Raw genomic sequence first — 24,252 nt, forward strand, 5'->3', positions numbered from 1 at the left:
GAGGAATGCTGCTGTTTGATGAACTAGTTTATGAACTAGAGGAAAAGAAGAAAGCCACCTTAGCCTCCTCTTCTCCCTAGCAATTGTGCAGTCTCCATCTATGCAATGAGGCTTTCAAGACCAGGCTGGGTAACGCCCTGAGCTGGCACTGCTTTGAGCAGAAAGATTGACCTCTTGGGATCCCTTCCAGCATGAATTTTCATATTTATGTTGCTGAGAATCTGATACTGTATGTCCATGTGCACATGTATGTTCCAGTTCTGGTAATAACATCACCTCAGAGCATGGGAGCTACATGATATGATGTCTTCCCTTGACACGGACTGAGTGAGATGAAAGTGGAAATAGGCCCTCATAAAGTCTCCCCTTTCAGGTTTCCATAAATGAGAGCAGTGCATTTCAGCTTTGGGAAGAAATCAGTTCAGTGACGGCTCTTACAAACCTTATGGGTTTGGTTTTTTTCTGACATAAATGCAGAATAGCTTTAGAAGGGGACAAGAAGGGGCAAATATTATAGAGAGATCAAGAGCTAGAGATGAATCTTTGGGAGAACTAGAGATGAATGGAAGCCTTATCTTTATGCAGGAAAGAAAAGCAGTGTTTCTATACATAGAAAGTTACTGCCTCTGAAGTGGGTAGGAAGAGTTTGCTCTTTTAAAAACGATAATCTGGAGGCATGTCTCTCTTTAAATCTTGAGCTTGGGCCATACTCTATTAGAAATCTGTATTTTCACTGTATAAAACTTTCTTATGGTATATATGTATTTATATTTTTAAATTTGGGCACCCGATTCATATGAGAAAAATCTTAGCATAGATAAGTTATAAGTTGGTATTATCTTACCATGACTGGTTGTGAAAAATACCCAAGTCCCTTTACCTTAACCAGCTACCAAGAAAGCATATGGCTTTATGCTTTATTCAGAAGCTAATTCTGTCTTAGCAAGAGCTACACTTCTCTTGCTAAATCCAGTGTGGAAGTAGCACGCGCTTTTGTGGCTTTCTGACACTTCTTGGGAACTGAGCTGAATTTAAAATGTATGTTGTGCTGCAAAGTTTTTTCTGTGCTGATAACTGGGGAATGGAGAAGAGTTAGTGGAATTTGTGCTCTCGGGACTGGATGGCTTGTAAACAGTCTTGTCCAACTGCACCTTGAGCAATTCTGTAATTGTTGGGGCTTTACACTGTGAGGACTGAGTTGGTGGCTGCAAGAGCAGGGAACTTTTGTTGTTATTCTTCTGTTCTTCACTTTGTCTATTGGATTTGCAGTTTGTTTGCTCTAATTTTTCTTTTCATTGCATTTCTGTGATAGGGAAGAATAGCCCTGTTCAGATTCTGTAGAAGATTTTATACTCTGATGACATCAGGTCAGTGCATATGGTATTAGCAGAAAGAACCATGACTAATGTCACATCATGTGGGTCATTTTTCCTTCTTGCCCTTTACAGGTAGAAAAATGTGTGCAATGTAGCTTAGTATCTGTTTTAATACACTGTATATTGCTCTGTACTTACTGTGGCAAGAAAGCTTTCTGGAGATGTTAATTCATTCCCCTGTCTCTGATAAACCCCAGCTCTGTTTTTCTGACTGCGTGGATAGGCACATTTGTTGTCAGTACTTGGTGCTGGCAAAGGCTGCTTGCTTTCCTCTCACACGACAGAGCTTAGAGATGGTAGCTCCTTGCAGTGGGCTGTAGCATGTATGTAAATGTTTTTTTTTATCAGCCTGTTGTCTCTGTGTGACATCTCCCACAATAACCACCCCCATACAGACTGTGCTAGGATGGCTGCAGTTTGATTAAATGCTGCCTGTGTATGAATGTCAGTGGATTGTACTGGATTTCTTTCAGGGCCCTCAGCCCCACTTTGCACTTAAGGGATGGTGACTCTGAAATGAAACACTTCTTAAATTTTACTTTCAAGTAAGGGGAATGACTAGAAATTCAGAGGTAGATAAAACTGAGACAGATCTAAGAAGAATATTTGTAGCCTGATTGTTCTAGCTTCAGCACTGGATGTTTTCTTTTTTTGTATAGAGAGTTAACATCCTCTTTTCCCCTTCATTACATAGGAACAGGGTTAGGAAATAGAAGTTTTGAAATAATAGGAAAGCAAACCATGATATAAAGCCAGAGACTTCATAGATGGACTAGAATACAAAATCTGTTATATGTTGGATGCTGTACAATGTGTATGTCAGTAGAAAGGAGAGAACACAAAATGGGCATTAGTTAAAAGCAGCAAAATGATCATTATCCCTGGCAGTTTGAAGTAAACAGTTACACACTGGCAGTTTGAAGTAAGTCCACTCCCCCTGCTCTGCTCTGGTCAGGATTTTCAAAGGTGAAAGGTACTAATGTGTGTTCCTCCAAGATACAGGTCCTTGAGGGAACATGCCATGCACTTCTGACTTGGGAGAAGGCAGAAGGAATGGGGAGCCACCTCCCGAGCTTGCACCAGTGGGGCATCTTCTCTTCTCAATGCACTGAACTAACTGCTCATGTCTGGCTCAAATCTAAGACATGAGATAGGGAAACTCCTAGCAGAGTAACCAAGGGGACAAAACAGAAATGTTGAACACGAGAACTAAACAAAGCTAAGACTGCCAAGGAACCTCAGGCTCCTCCAGCATGAGCGTTCATATGCATTGTTGATCGTGGCGAAACCTGGCTCCCCATTGCTGCCTCACTGCAGTTTGTTGTCAGACTCCTGAAATGAGCTGTGCTGTAGTGCTGGGCCTCCCAGGATTGTGGGGGCCCAGGAAAGTGTGGCTCCTGGTACACACAGTGGCTCCTCAGGTGGAGCGGAATCTTTTTGCCGTATGCTGCAGCAGTCTAAATAGCTTCCTTGGAAAGGCTGTCCAGACAGCTGAACTCTTTCTTCTTTCGTCACCTCTGTGGATCTGGGTCCAAAACACTAGGATTTTGTGTTACATGGTACACATTTTTCATTGGTATTAGGGAGTGTTGTTATATATAAAATTTATTGGGAAGCATATGCTGAACTTTTTACAACCCGTATTAGGCTACGGGGCACCAGTGCAGTTGCATTTGGTGTAAAGACCTGAGTTTCCAAGCAGTGGTGTATTGTAGAGATCCAGTGTGTCATAAGAACCTACGCTGACCAGAGTAAAATTGGTGTGTGGATGTGTAACCTCTCCAAATAGATTTAGAGATGTAAAGGATGTCATAGTGTGATGCCAGACAAGGATCTGATAAAAGTTTTTGATGTAGGGACAATAGCTGTGGGTCTTCAATTAACTTGCTCTTTGTTTGTAAGTGGGGTTGGATGATGATACAAGAAAAGAGTTTTAGTAGTACAAAACCCAGGGTTTTTTCCTTTCTTTGGAAAAGAGGGTGATCTTGTGGTTAAGAGTCTCTTGTGCCTTGCCAAGAGCTTGTTGTGTATCTATGTGGAATTTGCACGTGCTCAGATTTTCCAAGAGAGGCCTCAGATTTTCCAACTTTGTTTTGGTATTTTTTTTTTCTTTTTCCCCTCAAAACTGCTGCTTATTGAAAGCTTCATTTGGAATAGTGGATGCTTAGAAATTATCAAATCCAGTGCCAAGGTGTTTCTGAAACAGCACTTGCGTTGAAGCATTCAAAATCTATAGCCGTCTTTGAAATATAGGCCTTAATTTCTCTGCTTGCTCATCCCTACCAGAGGGATAGTATGTCCTTTCTTCATAAAGTGTTTGAAAGGCGCTGTAGAAGTGTGCAGTGGTAGTGTGGGTTAGAGCAGCATGACAAAAATGCCTTGCATGCGTAGGAATTATATTTTTCTGGGGACCTTTTACTGAAAGTCACTAAAACAAGGGAGAAACCCACCTATGGAAAAACTTTCCTGTCGGATGGTAAATGAAGGAATAATACGGCCATACTGCTGTTGGTGGGCTCCTGTTAAATGTGTTGCCATTTTGCAGGTCTGTCACTGGAGCGCTCAACCAACTCAATTGCTTCACGTGCTCGACTGTGTGAAAGAGAGGAGGAAGTCATGGCTTGTTTTGAGACAGCATGTGTCATTGCCCAGGTGTACTTGCAGGAGCTTGAAAAGGTAAGAAGAAACGTGCTCAGGGTGTTACCTGGGGTCCTGGGTGGAATTTCCAGGGTTTTGATAGCAAAAAATGATGGGGAAATGCCAAGTGATCATAGACAATAAGGAGTATGAGAACAAGTTGGAAGGAGTGAGATGTCTCAGTATAAGCAGTTGCAAAACAGCAATTTATCTGGTCTCTGCCTGTTTCCTCTGAGAATGAGGTCTGAAAACCAGTTTTGCCTGTGGTAAAGCACTGAATACTTCAGATATGCTCAGGTGGTATCTCAAGCTTAGCTCTTACTAAAGAGGGACTACAAACTTTGCATAGCAAGTGCCAGCGTGAAGAAACTCAAGACATTTTACATATTTGCTGTGTAAATGATACACAGTAGTGGATATTGAAGATCCCTAACGAGCTGAAAGCAACCTTTTTTGGGTCAGCCATAGCAATTTAATTGCCGGTGCTTCACCTTCTCCAAGTGAAACTGGAGGAACCTAGATCATTAGTGAGCAAGTAACTGCTTAGTCAGTGGTTGGCTAGGATGCCGAGCAAAATGAGTACTATGAGCCCTCCACTGAGCTGTAATACGTGCCACTGATTTGCTGGGCATGTGCTTAGTAGTCTCTGTAACTTTGCCTAGCTGAGTTTAACAGGGCACACCATGCGCTTCCATGCCCTTCCTTTGCCACACATTATGCTTGACACCAGCAGCACTCATGGCAGTACATGTTCTTCTGTAACTTAACGGCTTTTGACCTTCTGACCAGGTATTTCTGCTCTTCTCAGCAGCAAAGGTGTGTTTCTGTTCCAGGTTTTGTTTTTAATTGCATTAAAACAAGAAAAAATGAGATTAGTACATATATAAAAATTCATGAAAAAAGCCAGCTAACAAGTTGTCTGGTCTGTTTCTTTGTAGGAAAAAACTGAATGGCTTTTTTATTTAAAATTAAGTACTGTCCTTCCATTGTGGAAGGACAAGTTCCTGCCAGTACTGGCCACTGTAAATGTTTTTGCTAACAGCTTTTGTCTGCAAAGAAGGCAAAAGAGTTTGAACAGTAATTCATTCACCTTCTGGACATAGAGACAAGGATGCAGGATTACTGATAGATGTACTAAAAGTCCTTAGGCCTTCTCCAGTCCTGGATTTAAAACCCTGCTTTGGAGTCCACACAGGGCAACTTTCAGCAGTGGAAGCTGTTTGTTACCAGTAAGGAAGCAAAAGCAAGAAGGGTTTGATAGGAGAAACAGAGGAAATGTTAAGATTTTTTCATCAGGACTCCTGATAGCTTACTAACTCTTAATAAATATCTATGTTATGTTAAGCTAGACATACCTACTCAAACATTGCATTAATATTTCTGGGCAAGACACTGGATCTGTGTGGTTGGAGTAGTACTTCTGAAGCCCTGGGTATTAATGCGTAGCTTTCTACTTACTTTATTAAAGGTTGGAAAATAATAAGGGATGGTGTTTCAAAACTCATATTGGATGCAGAATATTTCATGGAAGTCACTGTATAGTTTATTTTAAAGTTGACTTTGAGGGGTTTTTGAATATCTAATGAAGGTAAGTGTTCAGGTAGTCTGAGGAGGAATCTGATGGCCGAAGCTAACATTTTATTGTTGGAGCTGTCTCTGGCTCATGAGGAACTGGCTAGTTCAACCAGTTGTCTGTAATCCCAGATATTTCTTTATTCCCCTCACAGACCTTAAACAACACACATTCAAGGAGTATCAAGGGCAGCAACGTGACTTACTCTGAGTTTGAACTTTCCTACTTCCTGGAAGCAGCTCTACAGAGTGCCTACGTGACTCATTTAAAGAAGGGGTAGGTGGATGCAGATGTTAATAAAAATAGATAATGTTGCATGTTTGTCTCAGAACAGATGAAGGCTTATTTCTTTGTATATGTTCTGTTCTGACTTTTTTGCTGCTGGCTCACCACAAGTCCCCTCAGTGTCCTTCCTTCCCTCCTATTTGTGTCTCTCTGTCTCTCTTAAGAGTCTTAAGCCTCCTTTTTCCAGACCCACAAGTAGGGTGGAGTCGAACAATTTTGTTGTTTTGACTCAGCTCTGTTCCCAGTGGAGATGAGGGGAGTTTGACTGTAAAGAGAGAGTGGAATTTACACTGCTGTGTGCTTTTAAAATGTTCAGCCACAGGGCCTGGTTTAGAGCTCAGTGAAGTCTTAAGGGTAGTTTCTTTCATTTATTTGTTTGTTTGTTTATTTAAGGTCTTAAATGTCCCAATCAATACCCCAAATCTGTGTGTTTTTACTAGAGAGAATGCATGCGGGAACAGTGCTGCTCCAGGGTATTTATTATGCCTCTGAAACACAGCTCCCAGTGAACCTTGGAAGGGCAAGAGGAGTTGGTATCTGCAAGCCTACAGTGAATTTCACCTGAGGAAAACCTTTTCAAGAACAATAAAAGAGACATTGTTAACGCCCACTTCCAAAGGCAATTGGTGAGGGCACTCTGTTCCCTAAAGGAGGCCACATCTTCAAAACATGATCAACTCTGTTTTAGCTGATGGAGAGGTTGCCATATAGGGAGAGTGTCTTTCCAACATGTGTAAACAGTACTTTTTAGAATCCATCATTCCCTAGTCCTGCTCTTGCACTATATTATCCCATTTTTTCTTAACGAATCAGATGCTGAATTTCTCACTGCTCTGTGTAATATTGCTGGTCAAAGTTTTATAAACTGTTTTTAAGCAAACCATCTTTGAAAGTATTTCATTTTGGCTGGGTTTTTTACCTTCACCCCCAGTCAAAGATATTTTCTCTCATTTTCTTCACTCCTCCTCCTTTTCCTGCTCAATAAAATGGAGAAGAAAGCAAAAAATGAGGGGAGATTGAAACGAAGAAAATTAGAAAAAAAAATCCCAGCAAAAAATCAGTTTAAATTCTTCTGTAGAAAATTGATAGCATTTTTTGACTCTGTTGGAAGAAGCATTGCTTCTTGTTTAGGGCTTTTTTGCTAGTTTTTTATCCCCCAAGAATGACTTTAAATGCAGCTTTGACTAGCTTCTGTGTTCCGCATTCTTTCATTAAAAGCCTGCATGTACAGTGAACCTGTACTCATAAGCATATCCATGAGAGGTGCTTTCAGGTAAACCTTGTTTGTCTTACAAATACACAAAGCCCAAATGTTGTGAAATGACCCCTTTAGTCAGGTGAATATAAGTTTATGTGTTAAGAAAGTATGTAGTTATAAGTCTCAGTATCACCCTGGCAGTAGGCGACAGGTAAATGGTTTTCCCTGGGTGAGTTGGTTGTTGACCAGCCGTGGCCACAGTGTGTGCTTTCCTAGCCTTTTGCCATTCTCGTGGTGAACAAAAAGCTCAGGTCTTGGCAGTAAGCTCATTAACGATCTAATAAAATCTCATTTAGAACATATGGCACTGATGTCTTCTAGGCACCTTTGGAATATCAAACTCAGTCATGTTCATTTTATTCAGCAATGTTTTAAATTCAGTCTTCATCAGTTCAATGTATTCAGTGGGTTGTTTTAGGTATTACTGTGGGCCCTGCTTGCTCCCTTCCCATGTTATTTTAATGACAGCCTTAAAAAAAAAAAAAGAAACAAAAAACCCCAAAACCACCAACAAAAAAACAAACCACAACACCAAAAAACCATACAAAAAAACACCCTACAGGAAAACAATTTGGAATCAAAGTACATGTGTGAATTAAGCAGTGCATTGATTATAAGCTGAATTGCTGCAATAGCAGCAAAATGTTCACTGTAGCTGTCTCCTGATGAAAGAGCATCCCAGTTGGTGCGATGGAGCTCCTGTGGCTGGGACGGGAGCGGAGACCCACGCGCTCCTCACCTCCTCCAGTGCAAGTAAGAAACAACAGCCAGGGAAGTGAAAGGTCCGGTGAGGGGGAAAGGAGCCTGCTGGGACTCTGCAGCTTGTCTCTGTGCCCTCAGCAAGTATTAATGTGTGGTTTCTGCCACGAGAGGGCATAAGCGGCATTGGGATGTATTAAGGAAAGAGGAGGGCAGTGGGAAGAAGCTTTTTAGGATGCTTCATGTGTATAATAAATTCCTCCACCTGATATTGAACAGCTCAAAGAAACACTTTTGTTCTCCTTATTGCTTCCAGCGTGTTCAGGTAGGAAATAAGCCTTGGATGATGAATGCTTAGGCTGGCAGGAGGTTGTCCTTCCCCAGTGGCACAGGTGTGCAAAAGAAATAGCAAGTGTTTTATTCTTGTCTCACCAGGCAGAATAGCTGAAAGATAAGAGTGGTGGTGTTATGCTTTTGTTCCTGCTAGCAGGCACAGGCATGCTCCTCTTGGAGCATGGTCAGGGTTGCCCTTTTCTCGTGCAGTGGAAAGAAGGCACCAGTACAAAACAAAGGTCTGGTCTCCCTTTCAGATGTTGAGCTGCCAGCTTTTGTAAGGACCAGCAAGTCTTGCAGCTGTGGAAGTCCCAGGTGCTTTTAATAAGATATTTACTTAAAAATACTGTGTTGCTGAAGACGTGTTTCCTGCAGTTGTTTGCCCTGCTGCATCCCAAGAAAGCTTTCTTTTTTTCTTCCAGTGAGCAATGTTGATGCTGTGGATGCAGAATATAGGCAGGCAGGTGCTGTCATACTGTAGGAGGCAACCAGTTGTCTTTCATGTTAGCATCTGCACTGGGTTTTGTTTGGGTTTTTTTCTGATGTGGATGTGTGAAGATTAGGCTCATTTCTTACTGCCTTTCCTTTCAAAGTATTGAACAGTTATTACTACTTTATACTGTTATGGGGGCTTTGGTCAAGATGCCGTTAGTATTTTCTTAGGGCAAACAGGCTTCACCTGTATGAAGTAATGGTTATACGTATGCTACTCTCTTAATGGCACTTGCAGTATGTGTGGAGTTTCACAGGCAAGACAAGAAGTCAGAGCTTTCTAGAGGATGCGGTTGGTTTTGGACGCTCTAGATGGAACACTTCTGAAGAAAATGAATTTCTGAAAAATAAATATTAAGCACTTATTAGAAATCAGATTTCCTTATGATCCATCAAGTTAGGACCTAAATTACTTTGGAAAACCCTGATGAAAATGCCTAATAGGGAAAGCTTACACAATTTTCTCTCTTCCCTTCTCCTGTCAGTCTCCTGGCAGTTTTCTGGGGTGCTCAGCTCCCTTTTTGAAATTTTGTAGGCTTCTGTTGCAAGGGCACTTTAAAAGAGTAAGTTCATGTATATGCTGTTTTACAGTAGAATCTAATGTACAAAGGCAGGCAGGACAGTCTCTGCTGGACTATTTGTCTCTTCTGGGGAATTTATGTGGGCTTTCTTGTCATTTATGTCCTCTTCAGTCCTCACAATCTAGCATCTTATCCAGGACACCAGGACACTGCAGCTGGTAATTTGGGAGTGAGTCTTACTGCCCACTGGATGGATCTAGATAAGTGCTAACCTTTGTTTTGTATTAGTTTTTTTTCTGAGCGCCCCACTTCTGTTAGACAGGCTGCCATTAGGAAACTCTAGTGTGCTTTGTTGTAGTTACTTTTCTTATATCTTCATTCACAGGAATCTGAGGCTTGCTTCTTCAGGTGCGTTTTGTGCAATGCATGAACAGCTGTTTAAGGAGAGCGTATGAATTTTTAGAAAGCTGGGCGAGATGCAAAGATGCAAAAGGAGCTGGGCAGAGGCAATGGTGTTGCTGCTGTTTGTGTGCTTCGGGTATCTCTTTCGCCTGGAGAGGTGGTTCCGCAAACTGCCATGTAGTCATCTCAAGATGGTCTTTTTCATCTGTTAGCGGTTAACTGTTTTAACAGTTAATGAGTGGGGATAAGAACATGATCTTCTAGTGCTCATGTTGTTGGGGGACTGTCTTTGCAGACCTCTGTGCAAGGACCCCTGATCCGCTCTGGTTCATTATCAGTATTTTTCCCAGCAATTTGCATAGAAAACAGTGTATTTCTTTATTTTCTTGTATCTTAAAATTTTGTGTAGTGTTAACCAAACAATATAACATAAATGTGATATGACTGCTTCATGGACTGGTATATAATTACTCTGTATTAACAGGGTACTTGTCCAAACAAAACAGATTTTCATGCCAAGCTGGACTGACTGGACTCAAGGTGGTCTTTGTCACAGTTTGTGGCCATGATTTTCTGTGTTCCTCTTTATTAGATTAGCTATAATTGAATTCTAAACTGCATTTTGTCATGTGTTTTTTAAATGCCTCTCTTGCAACTTTTATGCCTAAAACTAAGGCAATTTCATGACCATGTGCTTTTCCCTTCCTGTTCTTCCTCATTTCTTTTTCTGGCATCTTAGCAGTGCAATAGGGGCCCATGGACTCTTCCAACTCACTTACATGATCTGATGTTCACTTATGATGCCGTGGCTTGAGCCAACAGTACCTGGGATTTCTGGACAGTCTTCTATCCAAGTCCTGCAGAGGCTCAAGATTGCTTACTTTCTGATCTAGACAAGATCAGATAGATTCACCATGGCTTGTCAGAGGCTTTATGTTTGCATCCTCATCCACTTACATACATACATGTATTTCTGTTCAAATACATACTTTTGTTTTTGTTAACTTCTTCAAGTCCTAACTTAAAAAAATCTCTTCAAGTGCATGTTTAGTATATGATGGACATCTATTAATAGAACAGTAAGTTCCTTATCATTATGAATAGAGCAATTCATATGCTTAAAATGAAATATGTGCTCACATGGCCTCCTGGCTTGGAACAGTAGAGTGGAAAGACAAACTCCTGTAGTGAGGTATGTTTGCAGACTGCTGGCAGGTGTGTTCTGTCTCCTGTCACGGCTCAATAATGTTCGATAAAGTTCAAAATGTAAAAGCGGCCAAACCAAACGCTCAGTCCTGTAGCACTGGTATTGTTGTCAAATGCTTTGCATGTTTCAGAGTTGAGAGCTCAGAGCATGGAGCAGGTGCTCTCTGAGAGAACCTGACCTCACAAGCACATGTCTGGGAGGTGGTGAATGCTGGGTGCTCCTCCTGTGCTGCCCGTTTTGTACTCCTACCTTCTGTTGAAGGTATTCCTAGGCATTTGTCATGTGGTTCAGGGTTTCAACCCTGACTACTTACAGTTGGGCAGCAATTTGCCATTTATTCTTTCATTCACTTCAGTGTGTCAATATTCCTTCCTTTTCCTCTCCCGTTCCCCCCAGAGCAAGGTGTTTCTGCCACAAACCTGAACTTGGTTTATGGCCTGAAATGGTGCTTCAGTTCTCTGGGTACAAAACTGTCTCTTCTTAGCACATTCTCTAGGTTTTTCATCTCTTAACTACGTGCTAAATGTGGAATTAATTGGCTTTGCAAGTGGTCACTAATCTTCTTTCTGATGCTAGTTAATGGCATTCTTTGGCACTTTATTAAGACAAATACCATTATCCTAACAAGAAATCTAAACATACACATTTTCGAAAATGTTGTAGAACTGTTATACACTATAACTCTTCTGTCCAGCCTTTTAAGGAGCCCAAGGAAGCACAGGAAATGCCAGTAGTTTTCAGTAACTGAGGAAAGCAGTTGGTCATGTGCATTTTGTTTACATGGGGGAATTAATTGATTTTTGACTATCTGGTAATAAATAGCATGTGAACAATTCTGTTGGATTGGGTGTGACTACTCATGTGCATAAATATCACCATGTGCTTTATTGCTTTCCTCAGTTTAAGGAGGTTAAACTTCCTTGAGCTTTTTTCCCTTGATAAATTCAAAGCACATCTTTTACTTAGAAGAAAGTGGAAGGAAAAAAAGAAAGACAGTATCTGACTTTTTCCACAGGGGCAAGTCTCCAGTGTTTTTGCTCTTGCCTTACTTTTTTGCTTTTCTGTAGATTACCCCCAACGAGGTAATCTAGAGATTACCTCAAATTTTAAAATTTTGAGATGTGTATTGATTAGAAGTAAGGCCACATGCATTTGAACTCTGTGACTTGGTGACCATAAGCTTTAGGGTGGCATTTTATGTAGCCAATATTCACAGTAAACATCACATTTTATATGCGCCCCCCCCCCCCCCCTTACTTTCTTTTATTTCTTTAAATGTTTGCCATTGATTCTGGGGTGCAAGAAGGTTTGCAGGGCATGAAAGTGGGCAAAAGCGCAGTCTATATTGCTTACCTTCAAAATTTAATCAGATTGACAGAAGAGGTTGTTATGGTGTATGGTGCTGCTTTTTTTTTTTTTTTTTTTTTTTTTTTTTTTTTTTCCCTTCCCCTCTGTGAAGTCTAGGTTTCATTTGCACAGAAAATTCTCCTGGAATAAACTGAAGTGGTAGTTAATGTACCACTACAATTGCTTATCTGGTTGTCTTCATTTCAGTACAGCATTGCACCTTTTCTTATAGCTTGTATTTCTTTGGGTAGCTTCCACCCGGCAATGAAAGTGAGCTGAACCATTTTATAATTACTGTGGTGGTAGGGCCATGTCCTTAGTCTTGAAGAGTGTATGGGCTCCAAGTGTGTTAACTAGCATGTCCAGTGTTTAACCTTCCCTCTCTGCATCTCTCTAGTGCTCAGACACACAATTAAGATACCATTTGGCAACTAGTCTGCTTTAATTGCTCATGGTTTATGCAGAGTAATGTGATTATTTTTTTTTTCTTTTTCTTTTTTTTTGCCTAACCCTTTTTTATTGCAGGATAAGCTGTGCTTGCAGACAGTTACTGCAACTTAGCTGGCTGATAATAAACTCTTTAAACCACTGTAATGTCCTCATGTGTCTGGACCATCAGACACAAGGCATTTAAGCACCACCTAAAAGGAATCATCATTTAAAAAGCATCATGTAAGCTCAATATAATTCAAACAAGTACAGTCTGTGTCTATGAAGAGGAGATGTGGATGCTTTTAAGAAGCAGCAACTGCTTTATGAATACAAGCTATGAAAGGCTTCCAAATGTCCCCTCTGTTCGTCAAATGTGAATGTGATCTTCTCCTAGGAAGCCATCTGGAGTAGGCATGCTACAGTCGCTGCCTCGCTCAGTGTCATTGTCCTATCTGTGCCTCAGAGTGACTTGTCTCGCTACTGCACACTCAGTGTTAGTGATTGTTTTCATGGGTTTGTTTGAATGTCAAGTTTGTTGCCAAGCTTTGGTGCATCATAAAAATATTTTGTCTCCAATGTGCTAGTTTTTTGGGTTTTTTTATGATGTGGGTTGTTTTGGTTTTTTTTCTGCCTTCCCCATAGAAATATTGTGAAAGGAATGAGGAGTCTGCGAGAAATACTACGGACTGTGGAAACAAAATCTACTCAGACCTTCAAAATGGTAGGGGGAATGGGAGATGGGAAGGGTGGGGTGCTTACTCTGCTATGCAGGAATTCTCTCTGTTTATTAACCAGTGCAGCAGGACAAAAATGTATTTGTCCTCACTTGATTGATTGCTGCCTTTTTTGTTTTCTTTCTTTTATTTTTTTTTATTTATTTTTTTTTTACTTTTGGAAGTGATATGTCAAGTGAAGCACTTAATTCAAAGACCTGCCCAATTGAAACCTCCAAGCCTTCAGACCTGGGCATGTGGGTTACTTTGGGGGTTATTTTCCAGTGTGTTTTCTAGCCATGGTAGAAACAGGGATGTATTTAGTTTGGCAGTGCTGTCCTCAGGTGATAATGTCTTGTTTTCTTTTTTGCTTTTCAGTGTGTGCATGCACACCTTTTTGCATTTGCATGTAGAAGCATTAAGTACTTCTGGCTCTTGCAACAAGCAGTGCTTTTTTTAGACTCAAGTACTTCAGTGTTCTTCCTGTAAAACTCCCTTCAATGCAGTACAGAGTGATTTTAATTTTTAAATTTTTTTTGTTGGTGGTGTTGGCATTCTGCATCCTTGTTATCCTGAGTGCCTCTGGTAAAGGAGGTGACAAGGTCAACAGCATGGAGAATAGCAGTCTTGAGAACATGAATGAAAACTTTGCAGCCCTAAAAGCATTGTCATTCGTATGACTAAACTTGTTTTGTGCTTGGTTCAGCTTTGTGTTTTGTGTAATTCCAGAGAAATTCGGCAAGGGAGGTGGTCGTGAGTTTGCATAGTATTTTGGAGATGGAGAGTGCCAGGTTCCAATGGATGGACTGATTGTGTGTGTAGCTCACATGCAAATACAGAGCTAAAATGAAACTGTGAGCAGAAAGGGTATCCTGGGTGCTTTTTTACCTAGGTTCCTCACATCTGTGTATTTTGGAACTTTGTTCTGGAAATGAATCTTCTCGTTGCCTTGGGATCACCTTATATGCCTAATGGAGAATACAGATGCATGTGGAAGTTTGTGCAGGGAATTAGAAGAGGTGACTTAAATAATTGTCACACTTGGGTGGTTGCATTCTTTTCCAGATTGAGATCAAGGTTCAAGCAATTTTTCTTGCTTGCCTGTTTTATCATTTTGCTGAAATGAGTCTAACCATCTGTTGTTCCTATACCATGACAGAACGTGGCACTCAAATGCTCCTGTCCCTGTGCAACTGGGGAGAGCTGTACAACACCCCTGGGGGATTTATCCCTAAGGGGAAATCTGAAGGTGTTCATCCAATAGTTTTTCCTGGGATTTCCATTTTACTGGAAGTTGCACTTGCATTTCCTTACTTATTTTTAAAGAGTTGTCAAGAGGGCAAAGGGAGGAACGTGCTTAATTAAACAAGTTTTTCGGGCATTAAAGTGAAACACATGATTTGTTTTCACAGTGTTCTTCAAGCATAATGATGTTTTTTTTAGCCAAAGGCAGTAATAACATAAATCAGAGTCTTGGCCTGTTCTGGTTTGTTTGGTCTTATTCAAAACAAGAGTGAAGCTAATTTACACAGCTACTGTACTGTATGTTAAAATCAAAGACCCTAAGAGTATTTGGTGCTTGCCTTTTGAAAGGCTTATCACAAACTATAATCCTAATTCCGTGTGAACCAGTCAGTAGAGATCTTTCTATTGCTGGCATATTATTGTTCCCTCCCTTCTAAAACTGTAGGAAAAAATATAGGAGAGTGGGCTCCTCAGGGTAAAACTGACTAAATAATTACACACTGAGATGATAAAATGATACTGGCTAATGTTGCAGGGCCCTAGGCTGTTTTGCTCATGGTTACTTGCTATAAAAAGCATAGAAAAGCCTGGTTAGAAACAGAAGGCTTTCTGTAACTTGTCAGTAGGAGTGCATCGAAGGTCTTGGGGTTTCCAGGGAGTTGTATGTGACAATATTTCTTTGAGGCACCATCATACATTCAGATCACTTTGCCATTTGCTAGGTACAAGTATGAAACCTCCCTTTCTGGTGTTTAAGAATCAGCGCACCCTACTGTTGTTGCATTTTAGACTTAATTTAGTGAATTCATGTGTGGTGAGGTGGATGAAAATGAAGAACCTTGCATCAAAAGAAGTAATTTTTCTGAATCTGATAACAGGAACTTTAGCCTCAGTATGACTTATTTGGTCCTATAGATGTCATACATCAAGCGGAGTAATGCTTCAGTTTATCAATCGTACCTGTCCTTGTATTTAAAACAAAATGACTCTTGGTGGCCTCGTAACACATCCCAAAGTGTAAATTGCATATAAAATACATATGCAGTAGTCAGAGAAGTTCCAAAATAATATTTACAAGTGTTAGGACAGAAGGGCTGAAGTTTCAGTGTGCCTCTGTTCTGTGCAGTATTTACTTTACAGCTTAGAGTGCTGTGCTGCTTAGAATTCACAGAAGATACCACCCATTTTGATGTCTCTGTGCTTGTTTGCATGTTCATCTATTTATAGTGCAAAAAATTAGAGATTTGTTGGGTGGGAAACAAGGATAAATGCCAAAAATAGTTTTGCAAAGTCAAGTTAACTTGCCCCCTTTTGGGCCCAGCTTGCCAGCTATGCGTATGAACCAGAAAGCAAGTATTGAAGGATCCTTGGCCACTCGATGGTCAAAAAAGTGCATATGATGTTGCTGTCTCAATATAAAGTTCCTAACCCTCTTCTCCCCTCCCTCCGTTATTGCAATAAAAAAAGAGCAGCAGTATTGAGATGGAGCTATAAAAGTCTGCAGGAAGAGTGATACTAACAGATAAAGGGTTGATCTTTTAAACCTATTACAGAAGTAGCCTCTGGGCTGGGACTTCCATACAAAATTCTGAGGCTGAGAATGCAGGAAGTGCCATCGTACTCTAATATAGTAACATTTGTGAGATTATCTCAGCGGTCTGTATGTCAGTCAGTTGTCTTCATTCACCAAAGCGTCCCTTGCTGTCAGGCCTTTTTGATACTTTTTTCTTACAGCATTGCAGCAAGACCATGTAAATGCAGAAGGCTGGCCTTTTCAGACGAGGGCAGAAACTGCCAGTGCTGTAAACTTCTTAGCAGGTGTTTTAGCTACTCTAACTTTCTGAAAAGTGGTACTGTCATGTTGTTGGTACATCTCCTTCCCAAGGTGGAACATGGGGAAGGTTGAATCTTTTGTGTTGGACAAGGCTTCACTAATACGTCTTTTTTCTGTACTGCTCATTGATCTCTAGACTGCAGCCAAACAGCTAGCCCAAGTACTTCTCCATTCCCTCAGTGAAGACTGTTACTGGAGCCCTTTATCTGATCTGCTTCCTGAGTTCATGAACAAGGAAGATCAGTCTTATGTTAGCAGTCTTTGTCGGAGGCCTGAGCTGTACACAGAAGAGAAGTAAGCATTCTTTTTTATTTCAGTTTATTGGCAGGAAGAAGGATAGTGTTTGAACATTCTTCAATACTGCTAATTATGTCAGCGATTCATGTAGTAGTTTTGTGTGCTCTTGTTTTTAACTTCCCATCAAAAGGCCTGCTAGAAAATAAAACATTAAACCTTGAGTGTTTGATTTTTTTCCCAGGAAGGCAGAAAATCCAACCAAATAGCTGTCTTTGCTATGAAATGGAAATAATCTCTTTATGGCTCAGTATAGCTCATCTAGGATATATTGCAGAGCTTTTAATTGTGTGAACCTGCAGAAGAAGGTATTGTCTAGCAAATGAATTATATATGAGATGTTTCAAGTTACTGCTTCTCTTGTGAAATGAGAAGGAGGCTGACAGGATAACTCTCGACCTTCCTCAGAAAAAATGTGTTCTGTCTTTCAGTGCATACTGCCCTCAAGACAACGTAGAAGAGGCTCTTCTTCTCCTCTTAATCAGTGAATCCATGGTAAGCCAAAAATGAGCTTGTAATACTAACAGCACAAAGGAATATCTAGCGTTTCCGTGTCAAGTCTTCTGGTTGGTTTTATGTACAGAATCTTCCTTAGATAAACAGAAGCAAGGATTCAGCTGCTGAACAGGAAATGCTATTTATTCCTTTATTAGTGACACTGCTTTTATTAAATGGAACGTCAGTGAAGGGGTTTGGGAATTGTCAAGAAGAGGAAGTGACTGCATTCACCATAGCTTCATGCAGGTTCTGACATCCAGATACATTGTCAGTAGACAGATGGTTCCATTCAAAACATCTGTGTGGATTTATGGATCAAGAATGAGAGGAAGGGAGCCTTACCTAAAGCTAGGCATGATGGTGGTACCTGCTGTTTGGCATTTGCAGGATACAATATCCTGATTACATTCCTTAGTCTGCAGGGATAATATTTTAGCTGTTTCAGTCCTGAATGATCTTTGGCAGTTTCTGATGCTGATGATACAGGGAGTTTTGTCACATGCAGAAACATCCATAATGAACTACAGTGAAATAATCAGATTTCTTCTATTTGTAACATCAGTTGCTTAAAAAGAATCCCTTTAAGAGGAAGGGAAGAAGGTGGAGAAAAACTGCATGGAAAACTGCATGGTAACCTTTGATCATTTTCATCTTCTGAGAAGACGCAACCATATAGAAAATATGTAAGGAAAGTTACATTGCTTTAAATACTGGGTGGTCACTTGTAGCCTAAAGTGAGATTTGAAAACCTTAGAGCATCAATGACCCTCTTAGGAACTTTTAAACAGCTTTCAGACAAGTTGAAAAGAGATACTGTGGAAACTTTGTTTTGGTTTCTGCTTCCTTCAGTTTTAATTTGTCTGATTCTTCTGGCTCAAGTCCTTCCCCTTTCCTGCAAACTTCTTCAGAATATGGCAATTTAACATTGTTTGCTTTTAAAATTTGGGGAAAAATTCAAGAGGTGGAACCACCCAAAAATACTAAATTGACTTAAAAATTACATACATCTCAATGTTACTATACTTCCTGCTTTTTAGTGCTTTCTAGGTTAAGCCTCCACAGTACATCTGCTTTGTGTTTTCAGGGGCTCTTCTGCAGTTAGAAGGGCTTTTTATAATTGGAAGTGGAGACTCCAGGAGTGAGGGCTTGTAGAGCACCACATGCACTTCTATTAAAATCTGAAGAACACAGGTCAATGTGGCTTGTCAGGGCTAATCCAAGCAGGAGGAGGATCAGGGGTCTGGAGCAGCGACAGTACTGGCTGCTGCAGCCTTTTCTGGGACTGGGCTTGCAGTAAGAAAGGGCTTGTGGGACCTTGAACTCTACTCTTGTTCTGCTGAGGGGCATGAAAGTTATCCCTGTTTTAGCTGATGGTGTGTAAAATGGCGAACTGGTCCTATAACTAAGTTATGGATGAAGCAGTGTGAAAATGCTGTTGATAGGAACTGGACTGCTGTGCTGACTTCAAAGTTAAATAAGTAAGCTTGTGTTTGCTTACGTGCTGTCTTCTATATATGGGAACTTTCTGGAAGCAGATGCAAGGCATTTTGAGCTGCTGCATATAAAGCACTTGAAGATCCTGTAGTAGAGCACTGCAGGAACCATAACTGTCTTTCTGCTTTTTGGGAAATGGAACATCTGAGCCTTCCTCTTGCATTAGCAATAGGCTTGCCATGAGTTTATTGTTTTAACAAAAATACAGGACAAGTGTATAGAAATATAGTTGTGTACAGAAATACACTTAGGAACCACAGGAATGTGCTTCCTAAGTGAAGGAACAGAGGGAGAAATCTGATTCTTACATAGGTTTGCAATCTATAAATATTTTCCTGTAGTTCTGCTGTTATGGTACTAAGAAGGGGCAATTTTGTTTAATTTATGACATGAGACACCTTTTCCGTGACAGCTTTGTTGTAGGCTATTGAGTTTTCTTATGTACAGGTTTGTTGTTTGAAGTTTTTTGTTTTATTTTTTAAAACTTGCTGAAGCTCATGGAAAATGAGTTAACAAGAAGCAGATTTCCCGTTGAGGTCTCCCTAATGATATAATGTTGACAACTGAATAAAGCAGATTTTCCTTCCTGGCAAGAGTGTCAGTGGCAAGTGATAATGATATGTTTCTGTAGGCCAGTAAGCAACGTGGTTGGTGTTCCGTGGATTTTGGCTGGATTAGGCGTTCTTCCAGTATTTACAGTGATGGAGCTCTTAGAACAGAAGTACAGAATTAGGTTGGGTTGCTGGGAGCTCTCCAGCTTCTCTGACACTTTGGTTGCTCTGTCAGAGCAAAACTCACTAGAAAAGTACTTTTTCTGCCTGATTTTTAAAGAGACAAAAGAGCAACCATGCCATTATAACTCTTTTGCAGGACCGTAACGCCAAACAGCTGCTCCACATGCCTGTTCCTGACTTTTGCCACTCCAAAATGAGCTCAAGGGGAAAAAAACGAGGGGGAGGAGGGCCGGAAGAATTGTCAGCATGTGAAGGGGACACAGAGCAAAGATGTACTGGGGAGGAGTGTAAATCATCAGAGAACCTCAAAGTAAATATGTGATACATTTGATGAAAAGGAGACATGGTAGCTTTTTCAAGAAGTATATATCTAGAACACCTTCCCCGCCCCCCCCCCACCCCAGCCATACAGGGAGGGAGTAGATCAGTGCTAGGTAGTTTGCTGCTGAAATTCACTCTGTTTTTCTGTTTGTCTTGCCTTCCTAAGGTGAAGTTAACACCTACTTCACCAGGATCTGTGCAACTCCCCAGAAGATGTTATGGGGGTTACAAGAACTGTTCCTGTAAGGGGGAAAGGGAGAAAAGAAATTGCCTTTAAGGTGTTGTGAGCCAGACCCTACTCAGCAAGCCTTCTGTGGCTCTTAGTGGTGCTGGGTTCTGGCTTGGGATGCTGCCCCAGCTTTTCTTCTTATTCCTTTAACTCACATTGGAAGGGAGTCACTTTGCATATTCTGGTGGGATGAAATGAGAGTATCTTCTAAAGGGGTAATTAAGGGTTCCTTCAGTATTTCACTCACTCTGCCTCTGAGCCTAAGTATGTAAAAGATTTTCAGATGGCCAGAAAGCCTCTTCCATAGCTTTGAAGATGTTTCTGTGGTTATATTAACACTTACAGTGAAAGTCTGGGGCCTGTTTCCTCCCTATACTCTCCTGAGTTGCCTTCTGTATTCTTTCTCTCCTGTTGAAAATGGGAACCTATTTTCATAAGCTAAGGCATCCCAGTTGTTGAGTTTGGCAAGTGCTCCTCCTCCATGCCAGCTGTTATTTAGTCACGGTGGTTGGCTGTAGAGTTCTCGTGAAGGAATCTAGTGAAACAAAATCAGGCAGCCTGAAGATTACTACAGGCAGGACTGCCTTTAGTGGGGGGTTGTGGCCTCTTGGCTAAATCCTCATTCCTTATGCATAGCCTGAGCTATGGTATGGATGGGCTGCATTTGTGAGAGGAGGAAAATGCTCTTCCTCAGACCAAGGAGAAGGCCAGCTGGTGACGGCCTTTACAAGCTCAGGCTGTGGTAGAATGATGTGTTCCCATCACATGTTGGAAAAAATGGACTGGCCTATTTTTAAACCACTAGTCCTCCTTCTTACTGCATTTAACCCATCAAAACCAGTGGCACTATGTTTGTGGGGAGAACTGAGGGCGTATTGTGACTTGCTGCAGTGTGGTTTCTCTGCATCATGCTATCAGTGGGAATGGCCCCGATTCCACCATCGGGGACTCTGGTGCTTTGTGCTGCAGAGTGTAGGCAGGGCAGGCTTGGCAGGACTAACCCTTAGCTGCAGTTTTGTTTATTTTAATAACCATTCTCAGGAGTATTCTGAGTTGACTGCACTTCCCCTTAAAGTTAGCCAGAAGTTTCTCAGAGCCAGGAATGGAACGCTTTCTATTAATTTTTGTTTATTTTTGAGGTAAAAAAAGTTCTTTGCACTTAGAAACATTCCCTTCTTGAATCTGAGGTCCAACGTACAGTCTAAAATCCCTTTATTCAGCCCTGGCAATGCTGGCTCTTACAACTGGGGATTCTGGCTGATGCCGCCCACCAACCATACCAGGTAACGTGAATTTTTTTTTTTTTGGCTCTGTGTTCACTTCACTCATACTGGAAATGAAGCTCCTTGTATCCAAAACTAATAAATTCTGTGCCTGTGTAACAAAGATTAGAAATGTCATCCCCATCTTATCTCTGATTTGAATCCTTAAAGGCGATTTGACCTTGGAGCGCCTGAGAGCACTGAACAGATGGTAAGGGGGAAAGTAAGATACTGGGACTTGTCCTTCTCTTTTTACTGGTGAAAGCAAACTCATGGCTGTGAGCATGCCTTTAACAGAATAATATTAAACCCATGTATTTTTAAGCACAGACATAATTAAAATCTGTTAGCTCAACAGTTCCTAGCTTTATAAAATAATGCTGCCCAAAAAATGGGTTGGTGAAGGAGAAGAATCTCATGTTGCTTTTGTAGGATTTTTTTTTTTTTTTTTTTTTTTTAATGACACCAAACCTAGTGATGATACAACAGCTGGATGACCATCATCAGTATTTTATTGAGGGCTATTGGACTATGGCAGCTGAAAGAGACAACTGGGGACAGGATTGCCTGCTCTGTTGGATCCTGCCAAATCACAGTTGTGCACTTTCAATAGCAAATGTTTCCAGTGGGAAATACACCACCTCTGTTAATCGCCTCTTGAATAAATAGTTCTAATATGAGTTGCTGGAGACAGGGTAGAGAGCTTTTTTCTTCTGTTTTGCAGTAGGAAGTCTTGTTTCCAAACTTGGAAGGAGGATGCAAATTGTTGGAAGATAGCTTTCTAAATGCTGATTATTGATAGCAAATATATGACACTGTTACCCAAGACAGTATCCATAAACAAACTTCATTACTTTCTTCCCCTCTCTTCCTTTTGTGTAGGGTTGTTGGGCTGTTTTGGCTGGGGGGGCATATGTCTGTCTTGCTTTCTGTGATGTTTCCAGAATTAGTTCTGCTACAGCACAAGACATTAAAATATACCTGGTGAGAGATAAGATATATCTATATGGTCATATTTGATAACCAATAATAATGGGCTATTTTGCTGAGATGTCTGAATGGGGTACCAGTGACTTGTGCTCTGTTGCTTACCAGAAATGAGATGGATGCCACACAGTTCACAAGGCAGTAAGTTTTCATTCGCTGTGCTTCTGGTCTGAAGTGGAGCAAGTCGTGGTATCTCTGTAACAGGAGTTTTGGGAGCGGATGGGGTATGGTATTTCCTCCCTGTTCTACCTGCTTCCCATTTTCACAGCAGCATTGCAGTCAACCCTGAATATTTTTTTTTTAATATGTTAGCGAGGGGAAACTTCAAGTGCTGTGTAGAGATTGTCAATAACTTAAGTGAAAAGTCCATACCCTCTTCCATGTGAATGGGTCCTTGCCATTGCGAAGAATTCATTCATTTTGTTGGCAGTACTGGCAAAACAGCCAGAATGGAGACCCAAAGGATATGGGCTAAATATTTCCCAACTCTTAGCAGTAGAGGCATCAATTGCATGATTTCAGAGGCTTGTTGTCAATCTTATACATGTGGCATTTGTTTTTTCTCTCTTAATGCTAGTATTGAATCACACCAATTACATTATTACAGTACACTGTGTAAAACATGCTGCCATTCTGTATAGATGGGTTGCAGTGGATCTGGCAATTATGTCTATTATGAAAAGACACAAGTTGAACATTAGAATGCCCATGAATTAGGGGGCAGGCAGCAGGCACTCATTAAAGATTTTAATTGCTTTCTTTTTCTTCTTTGGAAAAAAAAAACAACAAACCAGGGGGAGCCATGTTTCAAAGTGAGCAGTTAAAGGATACTTCATAGCTAATTGCTGTGAGAAGGGACTGCTGCATGGAATATGTTCTATTGTAATTCATATGATTGCTTGGCATTTTATTAAGAAGCACATCTTTGTACTGTGGTAAAATTTTATTTTCTACAGCGTAACTGCGTGTGTAATACCTGCTGAAGTAATGGCTGTTTGGATTTGCTTTGGCTCTTTTCCTTTCTACATGTAATAAACATGCTATAAATAAGCTGTAATTATCAGGGTCATTGATGTACAGCAAATCCTCTGTGGATAGGTGACTTATCTAGTTTGCAGGTAAGTATATTGTCTATGTAGATAGGAAGATACAAGCTGTCTGTAGCTCAGCAGAGTCCATAGTTAAATTGCAGATCCCCAGAAAGGCAGATCTCTTCCCTGCTGTCAGAGCCAGCATGGGTCTGAAGACAGACCTAAAAAGCCCTGCTGAGCCCCAGGTGGTTCTGTGGCTGGTCAGGTTGAACACCTGAGTTGGGCTTCAGGCATGATACAGAGACATCACAATGGCTGAGTGCTGGGTCAGCTCGGGGGTACCAGCCTGTGCTGGAGCCTTTTGGATGTGTGTGGCCTGCAGACAGGCTGTGTCCCTGGGCTGCGGAAAGGGAGGGCTGAAGGTGCTTGCTATCCTGTGTGCTGCTCAGTCTGGGCTGACTACAGGATGTGTCTTCTCTCCCCAGATAGGATTGGTGTCATGTCTGAGCCACCTGCATGCACAGCTACTGGTGTCTAATGCATCCCGAAATGCAATGCGTCTCTGGGTTGCTCCATTACCTAAGAGTACCTCAAAGGGGCATTGACTGTGTATTCTTGCTCGTATGTATAATGCAAGTTATACTAACTCCTGATGGTGAAACTCCTGTTAGTTGCATTAGTGACCTTCTCCATCCCACACAACAGCCTTGAACAGAGGTTCTCTTCTTTTAATGGTGTGACTCACCATCTCTCTCCATCCTGCTTGTGTGCTGTGAGGCGTGTCTGGGTGGCAATAGGAACAGCTTAAAGGGAAGAGTCATGCTGGAGGTGCTGAAAATGTATTTGTAGCTATGTTTTACTGCTGCTTATAGTGGAGGAGGAGGAAGTAATGCCGTAGGACAAATTGGGAGTTGCTGCTTATGTTATTGATACACTGTTTGGAGATCAGTCTTCTACAAATAACCCTTCTTCCACTTGTGTTCAGAAAAATTAGTGGTCTGAAGCAATAGAAACACAAGTATTGAAAAAATGTTGGAATAAATGGCTT

General features: G+C 41.1%; 1 protein-coding gene across 8 annotated transcripts in view; it reads left to right on the plus strand.

The window, feature by feature from the left end:
- TTC7A (tetratricopeptide repeat domain 7A) overlaps nt 1-24,252 on the plus strand; it is a 185,641-nt gene that overhangs the window by 19,176 nt on the left and 142,213 nt on the right. For 7 of the 8 annotated variants that reach the window (XM_030036155.1, XM_030036156.1, XM_030036158.2 and 4 more), the window contains 5 exons: nt 3,922-4,052; nt 5,741-5,862; nt 13,205-13,283; nt 16,491-16,648; nt 17,080-17,143. In XM_030036155.1, the coding sequence (XP_029892015.1) occupies nt 3,922-4,052; nt 5,741-5,862; nt 13,205-13,283; nt 16,491-16,648; nt 17,080-17,143 (554 nt within the window). Of the gene's footprint in view, nt 1-1,312; nt 1,368-3,921; nt 4,053-5,740; nt 5,863-13,204; nt 13,284-16,490; nt 16,649-17,079; nt 17,144-24,252 lie in introns of all 8 variants that reach the window. The other variant, XM_030036160.1, reaches the window with a different exon arrangement.

Source organism: Aquila chrysaetos, chromosome 13 (assembly GCF_900496995.4).
Source record: "Aquila chrysaetos chrysaetos chromosome 13, bAquChr1.4, whole genome shotgun sequence".
In the NCBI taxonomy this organism is placed as follows: Eukaryota; Metazoa; Chordata; class Aves; order Accipitriformes; family Accipitridae; genus Aquila; species Aquila chrysaetos.